This window comes from Zeus faber (assembly GCF_960531495.2).
Source record: "Zeus faber genome assembly, chromosome: 6".
NCBI lineage: Eukaryota > Metazoa > Chordata > Actinopteri > Zeiformes > Zeidae > Zeus > Zeus faber.
The window spans coordinates 35322760-35343810 of NC_137201.1; the positions used below are offsets into that span (position 1 = coordinate 35322760).

General features: G+C 42.4%; 1 protein-coding gene and 1 long non-coding RNA gene across 2 annotated transcripts; one reads left to right on the forward strand and one right to left on the reverse strand.

Annotated features, from left to right (window-relative positions):
• The first annotated feature begins 5137 nt into the window (after nt 1-5137).
• LOC307231878 lies at nt 5138-8714 on the forward strand. The gene is made up of 4 exons (XR_013844223.1): nt 5138-5234; nt 5549-5748; nt 7955-8012; nt 8349-8714. It is a non-coding gene; the product is annotated as an uncharacterized lncRNA (long non-coding RNA).
• A 4195-nt stretch (nt 8715-12909) lies between these two features.
• On the reverse strand, nt 12910-16816 carry cUnh15orf40 (chromosome Un C15orf40 homolog). The gene is made up of 4 exons (XM_080003039.1): nt 16499-16816; nt 16271-16403; nt 13465-13592; nt 12910-13357 (listed from the first exon to the last, which is right to left on the reverse strand). Exons 1-4 carry the CDS (start codon nt 16517-16519, stop codon nt 13259-13261), a joined length of 381 nt encoding a protein of 126 aa, XP_079859165.1. The 5' UTR covers nt 16520-16816; the 3' UTR covers nt 12910-13258.
• Nucleotides 16817-21051: the final 4235 nt, after the last annotated feature.

Below are 21051 nucleotides of genomic sequence, written 5' to 3' on the forward strand. Positions count from 1 at the left end.
AGAGTTGATCAGCCACAGCATGAAGCTATGGGAAAGGGTAGTGGGGGCTAGGTTTGGATGAGAGGTGGGGATCAGCGAGCAGCAGTATGGTTTCATGCCAGGAAAGAGTACTACAGATGACATGTTTGCTTTAAGAATGCTGATGGAAAAGTACAGGGAAGGCCAGAGGGAGTTGCACTGCGTCTTTGTGGATATAGAGAAAGTATATGATAGGGTGGCAAGAGAGGAAGTGTGGTACTGCATGAGGAAGTCAGGGTTGGCAGAGAAGTACACAAGAGTGTTACAGGATGAAGGGCAGTCAGACAGTAGTAAGGTGTGCAGTAGACGTGACCAAGGCATGTGTGTGTGTGCTTGCACATAGGGTGCGTGTGATGCGTCTTGTGCAGTAGTGCATGCGTAGTAGTAGTAGTGTTTGTAGCTTGTGCATGTGTTTGTGCATGCTGCATGTCGCTTCTGCTTGCTGTGCTTTGCTTTCAACTACTGCCGCCGGCTAGCCCTCCTTGCGGGAGGCGAAAAGAGGAGCCGAGTGCGTAAGCCTCCTCCTGCTGGTATACAGCCTCTACACCACCAAGACCCATGCAGTGCCTCCCAGCGGCCACACACGCTAACTGGGACTATGCAGTCCCAGGCTGAACTGTAGGGGATCGGGGAGCAGCAGTGGGCCCCATAGACGTGGTGCACAGGCCCACCGGCGAGTGGACACGCCCTGGTGCCCGTCAACCACTGTCCCAGCTACGGGTAAAAAGGTGAGCAGATGGGGCTTCGAAGAGAAGGTCACTCCGAACAAAAACCACAGGCGTTGCTTGCGCCTGGCTCCGCACCGTATACCATCTGAAGGTGTGCAGCAAGGGCAGATGAAGGCTTTAAGCCTGAAACGGCCAGAGTATGGCTACGAGGAGCTGCGCCCCACAGTCATTATAAATGCACAATGTATAGCTTCCATGGAGACACAAGACACAGATAATCCTATACTTCCAGCGGCGGGAGTCCGCAGGAGCCACGCAGCGGACGGTGGTGCTGGTCCTCCCTTGGGAGGGCACTATGACGACTGAACCCCAAACCCTCTCCTCCGGGGTGGGAGGGTTCAATCTGACCACAGCCCACTGTCCAATGCACTCTTGCGCTGTAGGAGGCCATGTATTATGGCAACCTACAATGCAAACACAGTGAGGGAAGAGGCGAGGTTGGAAGAACTGGCACACTGTGTCGAGGAAAGGGGAGTGGAGATCCTGGCAGTCCAGGAGCGTGGGAGAGTGCACACGGACCAGCCAATTAACCATCACAGAGAGGGGGGGGTGCACTTCATCACCTCATCTGCATGGCGTTGTGATGCCCAAGCAGCAACAGGTGGCATGGGACTCATGGTGAGCCCCCGAGCACGAAAGGTCCTCCGTAGAGTGCAACCACACACCAACAGGATCCTTAGTGCCGATTTCGAGGGAAACCCAGTAACAACGGTCATGAGTGTGTACTCTCCCACCAACGTGGCACTGATTGAGGAAGTGGAAAGGTTCTACGATGACCTAAGAACAGCGATCCACCATGTGCCTGCTCACAACTTCCTAATAATCCTGGGGGACTTCAATGCGAGACTTGGACCGGAAGACGCACCCTTCACAATACCAACTGCAACGGAGAACATCTAGCTGCCCTCCTCACGGAACATGACCTACTGGCCGCCAACACCCTGTTCCGTAAGAAGGTGGGCAAGAGATGGACGTTCCAGGTCCGAGCCACCAGTATGCGGCGCCAACTGGACTATATACTGGTAAGGAGGAAGTGGAGGAAGTCCATCTTGAACGCAGAGTCCTACAGCACATTCGACTCTATAGGCTCTGATCATTGTGTGGTCGCTACAAGGCTGCGCCTGAGCTTGAGGGTCCCTTAGAGCACCCCAAGGACCCGGCCCGACTGGGAGGCCTTTGCGGGAAGTCCTGAACTCCAGGCCAACTAAACAGCGGATGTGAGAGCCCGCCTACATCTGCTGGCCGAGGAGGGGGAGCCAACAACCTACAAGCGGTTCCTCTCTGCTAACAAAGAGGCACCCAGGAAATGGGTGCCAACAAAGGGGAGACTCAGAGCCTCCACTAGATCTAAACACCCAGAAGTTGTCCGAGTGCAGGCGCAGGTGGCAGGGGCACGCAGAAACTATGAGCGAGAGGGGACTGCAGAGAGTCGGGAGGAGCTGAACAGCCCCAAACAACAGCTGTTCAACACCTACGACGGGATCAAAGGGGAGGAGATGTTGGAGAAGGTGAAGAGGGTGGAGGCAGAACATGGCGAACAGAGATACAAGGAGTCATGGAAGGTCATAAACGAGATGAGTGGGCGCAAGAGGGCGAGTGAGGGACAGCTGGCAGGCTGCAGCCCAGAAGAGAGAGTAACCTCCTGGTTCACCCACTTCAGGGATCTCCTGGGCACCCACCCAACAGTAGACAGAGCTGAGGAAGAGATACCTGCAGTCCTCACAAATCTCGAAATTGACGATGGCCCCTTTACAGCTATGGAGTTTGCCACAGTGAAGTCCACCCTGAAGCAAGGAAAAAGTGCTGGGCCGGACGATATCCCCCCAGAAGCCCCTAAAAACTGCAATCTCGACAACATCATACTGGAGATCTGCAACCAGGCTCTGATAGATAACATCAAGCCCGACATATGGTCCCTGTCTAACATCATCCCGGTTCCCAAATCTAGAGATCTGTCTAAGCCAGACAATTATCGTGGCAGTAGCCTGACCTGCGTCATAGCGAAGATGTACAACCGCATGATACTAAATCGGATTAGGGACGCCATTGACCCACACCTGAGGGACAACCAAAATGGCTTCAGAAAGGGAAGGACCACCGTAGGCCAGATCCTGGCCATAAGGAGAATCCTTGAGGAGGTGAAGAAGAACAACTTGACAGCAGTGCTGTGTTTTATTGACTTCAAAAAGGGATTTGATTCAATAGACAGAGGCATAATGCTGAAAATCCTCAAGGCTTATGGGGTCCCCCTGAATCTACTCCGGGCCATAGAGGCCATGTACAAGGGCACAAGAGCCAAGGTGGTAACCCCAGATGGCATCAGCGAGGAGTTCGAAATCCTAGCAGGGGTGCAGCAGGGAGACACTCTTGCTCCCTTCCTCTTTATCATAGCTCTGGACTACGCGCTCAGGAACGTTATCAACGGGCGGGAGCAGGAGCTTGGCTTCACAATTACACCAAGGAAGTCTAGAAGAAGCCCTGCTGTAGCCCTGGCAGACCTAGACTACGCAGATGACATCTGCCTGGTGTCTGACCGCGTGGAGCAGGCACAGGAACTCCTGAACAGAGTGGAGGTGGAATGTGCTAAGGTTGGCCTCAGACTGAATGCAAAGAAGACTGAGGTAATCACCTATAACTTCCACATGGACCATCCGCCGATTACAACATCAAATGGCAACGCTCTGCGAGAGGTCAATGACTTCAAACACTTGGGTTCCTGGGTGAACTCCACAGAACAGGACCTTAAGGTCAGGAAGGCACTAGCGTGGAGGGCCCTGAACGGTATATCAAGAGTGTGGTGCTCGAATCTCCCTCGACACATAAAGCTTAGCCTATTCCACACCACTGTGGAGTCTGTCCTCCTGTATGGCTGCGAAAGCTGGACCCTGACACCCACCCTGCAGAAGTCCCTGGATGGGTGCTACACCAGAATGCTACGAGCTGTTCTGAATGTGGACCAGAACATCCACATTACCAACAAGGACCTGTACGGGCAACTGCCAAGGCTCAGCAAGAAGGTAGCATCTAGGAGGATAAGGCTGGCCGGCCACTGCCACAGACATCGGGAGCTCCCGGCCAGCAGCCTGGTCCTATGGGAACCAACGCACAGGCATCGATCGCGAGGACGTTCAGCGCTAACGTATGTGGACGTCTTGAAGAAGGATGCGGGAGCTGAAAGCTCTTCGGAGCTGGCCGGGTGTATGGAGAACCGGAAGGATTGGAGACTCCGATGGAAGCTCGTCTGAGGACGACCAAGAGAGAGAGAAGGCATCAAAGTGGAGGTGGGATTGCATCAGGGATCAGCTCTGAGCCCTTTCTTGTTGCAGTGGTGATGTACAGGTTAACAGATGAAATCAGGCGGGAGTCTCTGTGGACTATGATGTTCCCGGATGACGTTGTGATCCATAGCGAGAGTAGGTAGCAGGTGGAGGAGAGCATGGAGAAGTGGAGGCATGCATTAGAGAGAAGAGGAATGAAAGTCAGCAGGAGTAAGACACAATACATGTGCCTGAACGGGGGGGGGGGGGGAAGCTGAGAATGCAAGGAGTGGAGGTGGAGAAGGCGGAGAGTTCAAGTACTTGGGGTCGACCGTCCAAAGTGGCGGAGAGTGCGGGAGAGAGGTGAAAAAGAGAGTACAGGCAGGGTGGAATGGGTGAGGAAGAGAGTACAGGCAAGGTGGAGTGGGTGGAGAAGAGTGTCTGGAGTGATGTGTGACAGAAGGGTTCCAGCCAGAGTGAAGGGGAAGGTGTACAGGACGGTAGTGAGAGCAGCCATGTTGTACGGTTTAGAGGCGGTGGCACCGACTAAAAGGCAGGTGGACGAGGTGGAGGTGGCAGAGTTGAGGATGTTGAGGTTTTCATTGGGAGGGACAAGGATGGACAGGATTAAGAATGAGGACATTAGAGGGACAGCTCAGGTTGAACAGTTTGGTGGAAAAGTGAGAGAGGCCAGATTGAGATGGTTTGGACACGTGTGGAGGAGAGATGAGAGTTACATTGGGAGGAGGAGGCTGAGGGTGGAGCTGCCAGGCAAGAGGAAAAGAGGAAGCCAAAGAGAAGCTTGATGGAGGTGCTGAGGGAGGACATGCAGGCGGGTGGTGTCAGGGAAGAAGATGATCCGCTGTGTTGACCCCTAACGGGAGCAGCCCAGAGAAAAAGAATAAAAACAATACATCCTAATCAAAATTAAGAAAAATGGCAATATAAGATAAAACAACATGCACTAAAGAACCTACAAATATAAATTATAACAGCGTGTGTCCCTAAACAAACACCTGGATTTTAACTGTAGCGCTCCAGCTCCCTAGAGGGCGCAGCAGATAACGTCACTTTCGCATCCACTTCCGTTAAGTATTTAAGCTTCCGCTCTGAGCCCGCTCCAGTCTCTTTCCGCTCTGTCATGGAGAGGATGCGCCACAACCTTCCCGGGATCCATCCCCATCCTCCTGTTGGGGACCCCGCAACCCCCCGCACGCAGCGGATCCACCTGGTGAAATATGTTTTTATTCGTTTCATGAACATTTTAACGAAGGGTTTGTCGAGACGCGCGTTTAGCATCGTGGCTTTTTGCCGTTTCAGCTTGAGAAGCTGCTCTTTAGCCTGGACGCTAACGACCTGTACGCTCATACCAACATGTGCGTGTGGGTAATGTGCGTGTGAGTGTGTTCTTCTGCCGAGGCAAGATTTGCGGTCTTTTCAAACCCCGACGCTGAACCTCATAAGATTTTTTCCAGAATTCCTTTTAAATGTGGTATTAAAGCATTAAAAGTGGTGGTGCTTGTTGGGTGGTGTTGATCAACGCAGTGTTTCAAGTCAACTGGGATCCACAGTCCTGCAGCGGAGTTGTACTGTTCCTGAGACGAAGGATTCCATCGACACGTCCCAACCCAGACCGGATGGAGAGCCCGGTCGGCCGTAGAGAAGTGCTGCGCCCGGCGGCGGACTGACCGCCACGGTGACCGAGGGGTTAAGGGAGACCCGGTCCTACGGGCGGCGGCCACACAGTGAGTTTGACGTCCGGAGGTCAGAGGTCACGTTATGAAGAGGGTGTTGATCGTAACCTGTGTCGAAAGTGACCGTGGCGTTGCTGTATCCAGGTCATTGATAAAGCAGGAAGATGAACCGGAGCTTTTCCCGTGTTTGATGGATCCTGTTCCTCCCAAACCCTGTTGCTCCCGGACATTACTAATAATGGATTAAAGGCATGTTGTTGACTATCTCCCTTCACCTGTTTCATGCTGTCCTGGAAGTGATGTCACATCGCAGATGACATGAGTGATTACAGGAAGAGAATTTACATCAATTTGCTATAAGTTCTGAAGTTGTTTTATTTAGTATTTAAGTGTGATGTGGTTGTGTGGAACATTATTTGGCTGAGTCAACATTTCATACCCCATGAAGTGTTTTCGCACCACAGGAACTTGTTCATAGTTCTAGGAACCTTAGGAGGAACTGTCACTTTTTTGAGTGTTCGCACTCAGGAACTAAGAACACTCGTTAAAACTCTGTTTTGAGGGACATTTTTAACTGACTCCAAGGCAGGTACTACCCGGCACAAGAGGACCCTTCAGTGACTTAGGTGCACGGTCCCTCGCCAGTCCCTCAGACGGCGTCTGCCTGATGGCATCGCTCTGGCTGCGGACCAGCCTTCTTAAATTCAGCATTAACAAAACATTACACATAGTATATTATTGTAGGTATATTTATTTTATTTTCTGACAACTGAATGAAACAATCCCTGTGCGGTGTTCAGATGTGAGCCTGTGCCTTACGGAAGTGGGAACAAACTTTTAAAATACACCTTGTAGATCTAATGCGTGAACTGAAACTTGATTGTTTCTTGCCTCAAATTTGTTCAGAAACACATTTTGTTGCCATCAGTGAAAGTTTCGGATTAAATACAACGTGGGACTGGAACCCCGTAGTGACGTCACTTGAGAGTTGGGATGCAGTGCGAATGCAGCCGGTGTCTTGTCTCGGACCTTCTAGTTCCATCAGGGAGTCCGTTCCTGTAGGCGTGTGACCTGAGGAGGAGGCAGCGCTGAGTCCCAGGCCGGTACGGAGCGTCCTGCTGCTCGTTTGAGGTTCATCTGGGTTTTAATAGATCAAACCTGTTCAGATGGACTCTGGTCATCCTGATTCATGTTCCTACTCCATCAGTCCACACTCTAATGTCCAAAACACCACCTCAGTAGTAGGATGTAAATAACAGTATTTTTAATGTACTTGATGAAGTGGCTCCTAGCGACTCCTGGTTTGGGCTGATAGGACTTTGTCTTTATCAGTCAGTTGGGACAGGTTCTGTTTTTACCCTCCCCCTTCCCAGGTATTCAGTCTTATCGTACTTTTTATTACTTGAGTAAAGTTCCGGGTGGCATTGTCAGCGTTCAGAAGCTGGGTAGTGTTGATGTTTAAAACGTGTGCCAGAGTTCATCTCTATCTTCTGAATGTCAACTTACATTTCACCTTGTTTTTTGAACAACATGGGAGTATCTTCCACCGGGTTCAGGGAGGGAGGGACACTGAATCCTTCTGCCAGTGGGGGCTGACATGGCGAGTTAGTTTGCAAAAGGCTCGCTGGCCAAAACCCGGAACATAAAATACAGATGGTATCAGAGTTTCCATCCCCACTGAAAGACAAAACTTGATCATCAGTGCTACCAGGTACCATGCCACAGACCACATTAAAACAAGAATATGCCACTCAATATGGACTGGTGTTGGTGGAAGGAACATGCAGTGGTTGTTGGGAGGCATCCATGTTGTCTTCATGTCACTGGTTTGCAGCGTCTCCTCCCTGTGTCGAAAGTGACTGTGGCGTTGCTGTATCCAGGTCATTGATAAGCAGGAACATGAACCTCGAGCTTTTCCTGTGTTTGGATGCTTGTTCCTCCCAGACACTAAGGGCCTGGGGTTCCTGGAGACCAGAGTCCCTGGTTCTGTACCATAGTAAAAGCAAAGGCATCCACAACACCAGGGGGCGCAGAGTGGTTCCATGGCACCTAGTTCCAGCGCAAGTTGGCGGAAACTTCTACTTTGTAAATGTGCCTCAGCACGATCTGAAAGTGTTGCCGTGGTAACTCAGTCTGCCACCGGACCTTTAACAAGGCGTCATCAGTTTAACTTCCATATAGGAGTTGTTAAGAGAAGAATAGAAGATGAGTTGTTGCTCCGCCGCTGGCCCTTTTATTTACAACATGCTTGTTTCAGGTTCTTCGCCGTGCGACGCTGGAGTCACATCCCCTCCTTCACCGGGTCAACACACCAGGTTTGTTCAACTTGTGGAGAAGTTAGAATTGAAACCCTAGAACTAAATTAGATCTTTAAAGCAGCTTTCCAATGTCATCAAGTCTTTAAGTGTTTCCAGAAGTATTTACTATAAACTTAAAATGCTTGTTAGTGAAAGTACAAGGTTTGCAGCGTCTCCTCCCTGTGTCGAAAGTGACCGTGGCATTGCTGTATCCAGGTCATTGATAAAGCAGGAAGATGAACCTGGAGCTTTTCCCGTGTTTGATGGATCCTGTTCCTCCCAAACCCTGTTGCTCCCAGACACTGACTTTATTTAAACGTCTGTTACAGAACTAACGTCTGTTGTCGTCCTCAGATTTTGGACCTGCAGCTCGTCAGCAGGAGCATCTGTTTCATCCCAGTCGGTCGTATGTTCTGGTGCATGGAGAATCCAGCTCAAGACTGATGTTAATTTGAGTCAAATTAAGCTGCAGGCTCCACCCTGCCAGCGGGTCATGGGAATGACTCCATCAGCTATGGCCAGACATACTTTGGTTATCGATTAAGCGTTTGAACAATATTAACCTTGATGCAGCGCCGCCCTGTGGCCAGGAAGGACCTGTCAGCCCAAAGCCAGAAGCATTTGATCAAGTCTCAGTCTGGTCTGTTGTTTATTAAACAGAACCAACAGTTGATCTGCAGTGTGTTGTGTAAGGACATAATAAACAGCTTTTCATGCTTACTGTGTGTTTAATTAGTCGTAGCAGCAAGTAAAGTCTCAGCTGAGGCCAAAGCGAGGGCTCCGGTGTCTGGAGACAAACCGATGCATTAGAAGCTGCCGGACCCGAAGACTCGGCACCAGGTTCTGATTCACCTTCTGTTAGCACTCAGTGGGAACATGTCAGCTCTGATCCTGCTTCACCTCAGCACATGAAATAAATTCTGAAGGACACAAGGTTTATCACCCTAAACAACACATTAGTGATTAATGATGACGGTTTATTTGACACGTGGAGCTCAAGTCAAACACTAATCATACAGTCTGGTCTTAATTTATCAAGGTTAAACTACAAACATTTCACTGACAAGGTCATGTAGACTAATTGTTTTTTCTTTGAGTGTTTACACGGTGAATAATGAGCTGCAATTTTTATTTTCAGTTTAAAACTATTTAAATGGTATGTCTAAGGTAAAACCTCAGACTAGAAGCAAACAAGTTCACAATGAGACATGAAGTCACATTTTAATTTGGATATTAATTGCATCATGGATATCTGGAATGGCTTAATTGTGAATATCTGAAGTTAAAATTAACTGACGATTGCCTTGTAGATATCGAAATGGGATGTTTTCTTCACATAAATGTTATTGTGGATGTCTGCCCAATGCACACGAATGGCAAAGTAATGTGATTTGTCCTAGAAACAATGCAGAGGCTGTCTGCAATGTTCTTTTTGGCCTAGGGAGAAATATTTTGAGTTAATTATCCAGTCTAGCTATGAAATGTTCTGTCCATTTGATGCTTTTATTGAATTCACTTCACAAACATATTGGATCACTTACATAATCATTAAGAGCTTTTATTCAAAGCACCGTCAAACACCAGAGTACACTGGGTACTAACAGAAAATACTGCAATATTGTGGAATGCTTCAACCCACGAACTTCCCATAACCATCCCGAGTCACGTTCGATCCCTTGGTATTGATCTCCACTGATCTGTCGCATTTGTTTACCCTTAACTTTACTCCATTGAAGATGGAGCAACCTACCCATCTCACTAATTGGTAGGATAGCAGCAGTGAAAATGAATATACTACAAAAATAAACAATATTTTTAATGACCCCATTCCAACCAACCGTACATTGGTTTAATACTCTAGACTCAATAGTCAATACATTTTATTAGAAAATCAAGAAACTGAAAATTAAACAAGCAACACGACAGAAAAACAAAGACTGGAGGCCTAGCAGCCCCAAACTTTACATACGGTACTACTTTCTAGCAAACCATCTTCAATTGATAATTAAATGGTTCCAACCAGAGCAACAATTGGACCATGGATGGAGAGACATTGAACAAACAATGTCAGGAGTTATCATTATCTGATCTACCATTCCTTAATCAATAAGGAAACAAAATTGCTTTAAAAACCCATTTATCACAACTCTGTCAGCCTGGTGGAAATTCCTCAAACCTAGTGGTCACTCTATCTCCAATCAAATTCACACCAATCTGGCACGACCCAGATCTTCTGCTTAAAAACAGAACAATAATCTTCAGGTTTTGGAAAAGACAAGGAATGACTCGTCTGGAACACATTTTTGACAACATTTCACTTACATCCTTCCCAACCTCAACCCAAAGGTATAATATCGTGGCCACGGCTTCCTTCAATTCCTTCAACTACAGCAGTTTCTAAAAGTTCAAATCAAATTGACGAACATCCTACAACCACCTCCGATGATTGAACATCTTACTAATAACAGTCATTTAAAAAATACCTTTTCCAGAATATACAAACTTTTATCAAGAACATGACACTTTATCGTTACCTACCATGGAACGGGAAAGAGACCTTGCTGTTCTATCAACCTGTGGAAGCTTATTTGCAGCACCACCTTTTCTATGACCCACAACTCCAAAATGCAACTCATCCAGTAAAAGATTCTGCACAGAGCTCATGTCACTGAACACAACATGTTCAAAATGGGTTTTGGGGATGAAGACGTTTGCTCTCGCTGTTCCCTAAAAACCAGAGATGACTACTTTCATGCTACCGTCCTACTGGGGCTGGTTAGGTGTTCCGTCTGGTCCTGTGACCCGGGTGGGGACCTGAACCTGGCTGGGTGTGATCGGCGCAGAGCTTACCCTGTGGCCTCCTTCGGTGGGGGGCAGACTCCTATCATTGTACCGGGCTGCTGGGGTACCTGTCCTCTGCCAGGTACCTGTCCTCTGCCGCCCTCCGTGCGCTCGTCGCTGGGGAGCTGGGCTGTGGGGGGGGGGGGCGCATCTGCCGCCCTCTGTTCTGTGGTCTGCATGCGCGGCAGCCGGAGGCTGACCAGGGGCCTGATGGGGGCACACATACACCACACAATAGGCCTAGGATTTGCGGGACGGGTGGGGTGATAGCCATGTGGGTGGGGATGTGGCAGGCAGCTGACTTCTTGCCCGTCCCGCTCGACGTGCTCGTCCGTCCCAAAATTTTGATTCCACTCATATTAGCCTACAACACCAACACTCGCTAACCAATCCTACTCTGAACAACCCTCCACCAGACCAGCGTCTGTCGGGCAGGAGGGGTTCGAGTGATTCGGGTTTGACTTGCTTGGAGGACTTGCACCCCCACACCCCGCAACTATTACTGCAATTGCCAACAGCAAACATTGAGCACTGGGGTTTTAGGTGGTGGTGAGATGCTGGTGGGTTGGTGTGGGGGTGTGGTTGGCTGGGGGCCGGCCGGGTGGGCCTCTTGCAGGCTGGGCTCGAGTCCTGGCGGCTTGTGCCTGGTGGTTTCTGGTGTGCTGTGACCTGGCGGGGCTGCAGAGAGTGCCGCCAGGTGCCTTCCAGGGCCCCTGGGGGGCCGTTTTCTGTTGTGGGTGTAGGTTTGGGTGGGGGGGGGGGCGGCTGTTGGCCTTTGCTACCGCTGCGCGGCTTCACTGTGGCGGGTGCCCCGGTGCCGGGGGTGGTGGAGCGCTAAGGGTGGGGGCCAACATCCGGGTGCCTTGCGCTGAATACACTCAGCTACGAAGATGGGTGCTCGGGGCACGCGGCGGGGCGTCTGGTCGGCTGCGGTGGGGCGGACCTCACTCTTGCGCGGGTGGGCATGGGGGTCCCATGTTTGTTTCTATGTTTACGTTTTTCCATGTACATGTTGTTTGTTTCTGTGTTTATGTTTTTCCATGTACATGTTGTTTGGTTCTATGTTTATGTTTTTCCATGTACATGTTGTTTGGTTCTATGTTTATGTTTTTCCATGTACATGTTTGTTTCTGTGTTTATGTTTTTCCATGTACATGTTTGTTTCTGTGTTTATGTTTTTCCATGTACATGTTGTTTGGTTCTACGTTTATGTTTTTCCATGTACATGTTGTTTGGTTCTGTTTATATTTTTCCATGTACATGTTGTTTGTTTCTATGTTTATGTTTTTCCATGTACATGTTCGTTTCTGTGTTTATGTTTTTCCATGTACATGTTGTTTGTTTCTGTATTTATGTTTTTCCATGTACATTTTTGTTTCTGTGTTTGTGTTTTTCCATGTACATGTTGTTTGGTTCTACGTTTATGTTTTTCCATGTACATGTTGTTTGGTTCTATGTTTATATTTTTCCATGTACATGTTGTTTGTTTCTATGTTTATGTTTTTCCATGTACATGTTCGTTTCTGTGTTTATGTTTTTCCATGTACATGTTGTTTGTTTCTGTATTTATGTTTTTCCATGTACATTTTTGTTTCTGTGTTTGTGTTTTTCCATGTACATGTTGTTTGGTTCTATGGTTATGTTTTCCATCTACATGTTGTTTGGTTCTATGTTTACTTGTCTCACCTGTGGTGATTCTCCCTCTTGGAGTAGTATTGCTGATCAGTTGTTTATAGACCCAAACATGGTAAAATAGTTCTCCAAAGAGGGGGTTTCTGGTGGTTGTGTATAATAAAAAACTGTGCAATAACTCTGTACAGGACAGATTTATTGCAGCGGTTGTTGATTATTAAAGAATGAATAAAGAGTTTCATTGCAGGTTGACGAGTTGAACTCCACTTGCAGACCAACTCTGTCCTACATGCAATGGAACAAATACTCTGTTGTATGTCCAGCATGCTGACAGCACAGGGGGGGGAAAAGAAAGTACTGCAATACCTTACAATAATTTGAATACAAATTTTCCTTTTTATTCAGCAAATACTAAATTACACTGAGTTAGTACTTAGTTGTAGTTTTTCCTCGTTAACTCTGAAGATAACAAATATTTTTGCTCCTAAAGTATTGCTCCCAAAGTATTGATTGCCACAGGTTTTGATGATCGAAGCTGATTTTTAAGAGATATGCAAATAAAACACTAATCCTAAACATGACAACATCAAGACTTGAATGTAAATAAAAATACATAAATACTACTAAATATTTCTCACAGTGAAAGTAGCTGGGACCACACAGCACCTCAAGGACGCAGAGGCAGGAGATCTGTGGAACCTTCAAATGAGGGCGTCGCCATCACAGTTTGTTTCACTGTCCATGGTAACGCCAGGAGAGTACTGTTCCAATCCGGCTCCTCTCCCACCTGGTCACCTGGTCTCCCCCACCGCCTGTCTGAGCCGGTCCAGAATCTCCTCTGGACCCAGGGAGCTCCCCACCTTCACGCTCTTGTCCCGGGACCTGGAGCCCTGGGGAGACAGGGGTCAGCGGGTCTACAGGTCAGCGGGTCAACAGGTCTCGACCCTGAGGCAGACGACTGGTTAATAGCTGGTTATGAACAGGGGACTTGAGGAACCTTGAGGATGAAGACGTCGCTCTTCCTCAGCTGCAGGACCTGCGCCAGGTAGCGGACCAGTTCTGCGTTTGCCTCTCCGTCACTGGGTGGAGCTGCTACAGCCACACCCACCGCCTCCGCAGAGACATCTGAGGATGAGCCGGACAGAGGGAGGAGTTACCGGGGCAGGGTTACCGGGGCAGGGTTACCGGGGCAGGGTTACCGAGGCGCTTCCACACCTGGCTCGGTCAGATCGGAACCTGGAGCGTTTCCTCCACAAGACTCGGTTCCTTTGACTGTGTGAGAACACAGTGTGTCCCCATCCAAAGACATTTTACATTTTGAAAGTGTTCAAATTATTGGAATATTTATTAAAAACTGCACTTATTATTGTACAGTTAATTACTATTCGGTTATCTGGACGGTGTCATTTTAAACAAATAGCCAGTACAGAAGGAAGGATTACAGCGAGGAAAACCTCTCACTGTTGTTTTAAGATGAACCGATCCTTTAACAGACTGTTCAGGCTGCTGCCGTAATGAGCCAATCGCACGTCACGTTACATCCAACAACGCTGGCTGTGATTGGCTGTGAGCAAAACCAAACAAATAGTCTTTCATTTCTAGATCTGGTACAAAAAGGATGGAATGCAGGTATCCTACGACTGGAGATGTTCCCATACTACTTGGTATTGGGTTATTTCAATCAATACCTGAAAGGTATTGATTACCAATACACAAACCAACAGCAGGATGAAAGAAGTTGGGATTCTACTGACACGTAGGATACTCCTGACCTGACTGGGAAATGTGTAAACATTGCACTGAAACATGTATAATCTATGTATGTACGTATGTATATATGATAAAATATGCATTTATATATTATAAATATATATTATAATATTATAATATATGTATGTATACAGTGGGGCAAAAAAGTATTTAGTCAGCCACTAATTGTGCAAGTTCTCCCACTTACAAAGATGAGAGAGGCCTGTTATTTTCATCATAGGTATACGTCAACTATGAGAGACAAAATGAGAAAAAAAAATCCAGAAAATCACATTGTCTGATTTTTAAAGAATTTATTTGCAAATTATGGTGGAAAATAAGTATTTGGTCAATAACAAAAGTTTATCTCAATACTTTGTTATATTCCCTTTGTTTGCATTGACAGAGGTCAAACGTTTTCTGTAAGTCTTCACAAGGTTTTCACACACTGTTGCTGGTATTTTGGCCCATTCCTCCATGCAGATCTCCTCTAGAGCAGTGATGTTTTGTCGCTGGGCAACACGGACTTTCAACTCCCTCCAAAGATTTTCTATGGGGTTGAGATCTGGAGACTGGCTAGGCCACTCCAGGACCTTGAAATGCTTCTTACGAAGCTACTCCTTCGTTGCCCGGGCGGTGTGTTTGGGATCATTGTCATGCTGAAAGACCCAGCCACGTTTCATCTTCAATGCCCTTGCTGATGGAAGGAGGTTTTCACTCAAAATCTCACGATACATGGCCCCATTCATTCTTTCCTTTACACGGATCAGTCGTCCTGGTCCCTTTGCAGAAAAACAGCCCCAAAGCATGATGTTTCCACCCCCATGCTTCACAGTAGGTATGGTGTTCTTTGGATGCAACTCAGCTTTCTTTCTCCTCCAAACACGACAAGTTGAGTTTTTACCAAAAGGTTCTATTTTGGTTTCATCTGACCATATGACATTCTCCCAATCCTCTTCTGGATCATCCAAATGCTCTCTAGCAAACTTCAGATGGGCCTGGACATGTACTGGCTTAAGCAGGGGGACACGTCTGTCACTGCAGGATTTGAGTCCCTGGCGGCGTAGTGTGTTACTGATGGAAGCCTTTGTTACTTTGGTCCCAGCTCTCTGCAGGTCATTCACTAGGTCCCCCCGTGTGGTTTTGGGATGTTTGCTCACCGTTCTTGTGATCATTTTGACCCCACGGGGTGAGATCTTGCGTGGAGCCCCAGATGGAGGGAGATTATCAGTGGTCTTGTATGTCTTCCATTTTCTAATAATTGCTCCCACAGTTGATTTCTTCACAACAAGCTGCTTACCTATTGCAGATTCAGTCTTCCCAGCCTGGTGCAGGTCTACAATTTTGTTTCTGGTGTCCTTTGACAGCTCTTTGGTCTTGGCCATAGTGGAGTTTGGAGTGTGACTGTTTGAGGTTGTGTACAGGTGTCTTTTATACTGATAACGAGTTCAAACAGGTGCCATTAATACAGGTAAAGAGTGGAGGACAGAGGAGCCTCTTAAAGAAAAAGTTACAGGTCTGTGAAAGCCAGAAATCTTGCTTGTTTGTAGGTGACCAAATACTTATTTTACAGAGGAATTTACCAATTAATTCATTAAAAATCCTACAATGTGATTTCCTGGTGTCTATACAGGCCTCTCTCATCTTTTTAAGTGGGAGAACTTGCACAATTGGTGGCTGACTAAATACTTTTTTGCCCCACTGTATATGATAACATATGCATGTATATATTCTAACGTATGTATGTATATATTATAATATATGTATGTATATATTATAATACATATAATATAAAGAGGTTTAGAACCTGAAAATAGATTAAAAGCAGAGGAGCGTTTCCTCAGACCAGCCGCACTCTGCTGTTATGCTGTTATTATTGGGTGAATATGAGAACATGTGAAGATGAATTATTAATTATTATTATTAATTCATAATTAATAACCTGTTAATATGAATGTGTATTGACAATAATATGTATTAATATTACCATGTATTGATTATAACAAGTATTGATTTTTAATATGTAATAATAATACCACGTATTGATTATTAACCTGTGATCTGGTTCTGTTTGGATCCAGGCTTCACATGCACCAGCAGCGTCACTCCGCTGCTGTCCTGTCGAACCGGGCCGCCAGGAGGCGCTGCAGGCTCCGCTCCGCTGCAGCCTTTCTTCCTGCCCCTCGCCTGTCAACAGGAGTATCGATTAGACCGGAAGCAGATCGTCCTATCGATCCTATCGATCCTATCGATCCTATTGATCCAAGCGACCCATCCTTCACCGTTTGGTTCTGTTTCCACATTTCCTGTTCAACACCGGACAGTCGGAACCGGAAGTGGTTTGACCAGAGAAACGGAGCGTTTTTAAACCTCCGTCTGCGGCGTGGACGAGAAAATAGAAACGGAAAAGACGGAAGAAACGGAAGAAACGGAAAAGACGGAAGAAACGGAAGAAACGGAAGAAACGGAAAAGACGGAAGAAACGGAAGAAACGGAAGAAACGGAAAAGACGGAAAAGACGGAAGAAACGGAAGAAACGGAAAAGACGGAAGAAACGGAAGAAACGGAAGAAACGGAAAAGACGGTTTAAAGCCGCCGATGAGGAGATGAGCGCAAGACGACATCGGAAGCAGCGGTTTAATGACGCGCTGCCCGAGCTGCGGCTCTGCGCATGCGCAAAGCCGCTCCTGTCAGAGTAGATGGTTGTGTAGAATATTATCCCATACTATCTATATAACTAACACTATATAACTAACACTATCTATATAACTAACACTATATAACTAACACTATCTATATAACTAACACTATATAACTAACACTATCTATATAACTAACACTATATAACTAACACTATATAACTAACACTATATAACTAACACTATATAACTAACACTATATAACTAACACTATCTATATAACTAACACTATATAACTAACACTATCTATATAACTAACACTATATAACTAACACTATCTATATAACTAACACTATATAACTAACACTATCTATATAACTAACACTATATAAATAACACTATCTATATAACTAACACTATATAACTAACACTATATAACTAACACTATCTATATAACTAACACTATATAACTAACACTATATAACTAACACTATATAACTAACACTATATAACTAACACTATATAACTAACACTATCTATATAACTAACACTATATAACTAACACTATCTATATAACTAACACTATCTATATAACTAACACTATATAACTAACACTATCTATATAACTAACACTATATAACTAACACTATATAACTAACACTATCTATATAACTAACACTATATAACTAACACTATATAACTAACACTATATAACTAACACTATATAACTAACACTATATAACTAACACTATATAACTAACACTATATAACTAACACTATATAACTAACACTATATAACTAACACTATATAACTAACACTATCTATATAATTAACACTATATAACTAACACTATCTATATAATTAACACTATATAACTAACACTATCTATATAATTAACACTATATAACTAACACTATATAACTAACACTATATAACTAACACTATCTATATAACTAACACTATATAACTAACACTATATAACTAACACTATCTATATAACTAACACTATATAACTAACACTATATAACTAACACTATCTATATAACTAACACTATCTATATAACTAACACTATCTATATAACTAACACTATCTATATAACTAACACTATCTATATAACTAACACTATATAACTAACACTATATAACTAACACTATATAACTAACACTATCTATATAACTAACACTATATAACTAACACTATATAACTAACACTATATAACTAACACTATCTATATAACTAACACTATCTATATAACTAACACTATATAACTAACACTATATAACTAACACTATCTATATAACTAACACTATCTATATAACTAACACTATATAACTAACACTATATAACTAACACTATCTATATAACTAACACTATATAACTAACACTATCTATATAACTAACACTATATAACTAACACTATCTATATAACTAACACTATCTATATAACTAACACTATATAACTAACACTATATAACTAACACTATCTATATAACTAACACTATATAACTAACACTATCTATATAACTAACACTATATAACTAACACTATCTATATAACTAACACTATATAACTAACACTATCTATATAACTAACACTATATAACTAACACTATCTATATAACTAACACTATATAACTAACACTATCTATATAACTAACACTATATAACTAACACTATATAACTAACACTATATAACTAACACTATCTATATAACTAACACTATATAACTAACACTATATAACTAACACTATATAACTAACACTATCTATATAACTAACACTATATAACTAACACTATCTATATAACTAACACTATATAACTAACACTATATAACTAACACTATCTATATAACTAACACTATATAACTAACACTATATAACTAACACTATATAACTAACACTATCTATATAACACTATCTATATAACTAACACTATATAACTAACACTATATAACTAACACTATCTATATAACTAACACTATATAACTAACACTATCTATATAACTAACACTATATAACTAACACTATATAACTAACACTATATAACTAACACTATCTATATAACTAACACTATATAACTAACTATCTATATAACTAACACTATATAACTAACACTATCTATATAACTAACACTATATAACTAACACTATCTATATAACTAACACTATATAACTAACACTATCTATATAACTAACACTATATAACTAACACTATCTATATAACTAACACTATATAACTATCACTATCTATATAATTAACACTATATAACTAACACTATATAACTAACACTATATAACTAACACTATCTATATAACTAACACTATATAACTAACACTATCTATATAACTAACACTATATAACTAACACTATCTATATAACTAACACTATATAACTAACACTATCTATATAATTAACACTATATAACTAACACTATCTATATAACTAACACTATATAACTAACACTATCTATATAACTAACACTACATAACTAACACTATCTATATAACTAACACTATATAACTAACACTATCTATATAACTAACACTATATAACTAACACTATCTATATAACTAACACTATATAACTAACACTATCTATATAACTAACACTATATAACTAACACTCTCTATATAACTAACACTATCTATATAACTAACACTATATAACTAACACTATATAACTAACACTATCTATATAACTAACACTATATAGCTAACACTATCTATATAACTAACACTATATAACTAACACTATCTATATAACTAACACTATATAACTAACACTATCTATATAACTCACACTATCTATATAACTAACACTATATAACTAACACTATGTATATAACACACTATCTATATAACTAACACTATCTATATAACTAACACTATATAACTAACACTATCTATATAACTAACACTATCTATATAACTAACACTATATAACTAACACTATCTATATAACTAACACTATATAACTAAAACTATCTAGATAACTAACACTATATAACTAACACTATCTATATAACTAACACTATATAACTAACACTATCTAGATAACTAACACTATATAACTAACACTATCTATATAACTAACACTATGTAACTAACACTATATAACTAACACTATCTATATAACTAACACTATATAACTAACACTATATAACAAACACTATCTATATAACTAACACTCTATATAACTAACACTATCTAGATAACTAATACTCTCTATATAACTAACACTATCTATATAACTAACACTATATGACTAACACTCTATATAACTAACACTATCTATATAACTAACACTATATAACTAACACTATCTATATAACTAACACTATAACTAACACTATCTATATAACTAACACTCTATATAACTCACACTATCTATATAACTAACACTATATAACTAACACTATCTTTATAACTAACACTATCTATATAACTAACACTATCTATATAAATAACACTATATAACTAACACTATCTATATAACTAACACTATCTTTATAACTAACACTATATAACTAACACTATCTATATAACTAACACTATCTATATAACTAACACTATATAACTAACACTATCTATATAACTAACACTATATAACTAACACTATCTAGATAACTAACACTATATAACTAACACTATCTATATAACTAACACTATATAACTAACACTATATAACTAACACTATCTATATAACTAACACTATATAACTAACACTATATAACCAACACTATCTATATAACTAACACTCTATATAACTAACACTATCTAGATAACTAATACTATCTATATAACTAACACTATCTATATAACTAACACTCTATATAACTAACACTATCTATATAACTAACACTATCTATATAACTCACACTATCTATATAACTAACACTATAACTAACACTATCTATATAACTAACACTCTATATAACTAACACTATCTATATAACTAACACTATCTATATAACTCACACTATCTATATAACTAACACTATAACTAACACTATCTATATAACTAACACTATAACTAACACTATCTATATAACTAACACTCTATATAACTCACACTATCTATATAACTAACACTATCTATATAACTAACACTATATAACTAACACTATCTTTATAACTAACACTATCTATATAACTAACACTATCTATATAAATAACACTATATAACTAACACTATCT

Coding starts and splice junctions, on each gene's coding strand:
- cUnh15orf40 (XM_080003039.1), bottom strand. CDS start 16,519: ATGTGGAAACAGAACCAAACG. Junction 16,404..16,498: donor TGTGGAAACAGAACCAAACG/GTGAAGGATGGG, acceptor TCCTGTTGACAG/GCGAGGGGCAGGAAGAAAGG. Junction 13,593..16,270: donor CAAACAGAACCAGATCACAG/GTTAATAATCAA, acceptor GCTCATCCTCAG/ATGTCTCTGCGGAGGCGGTG.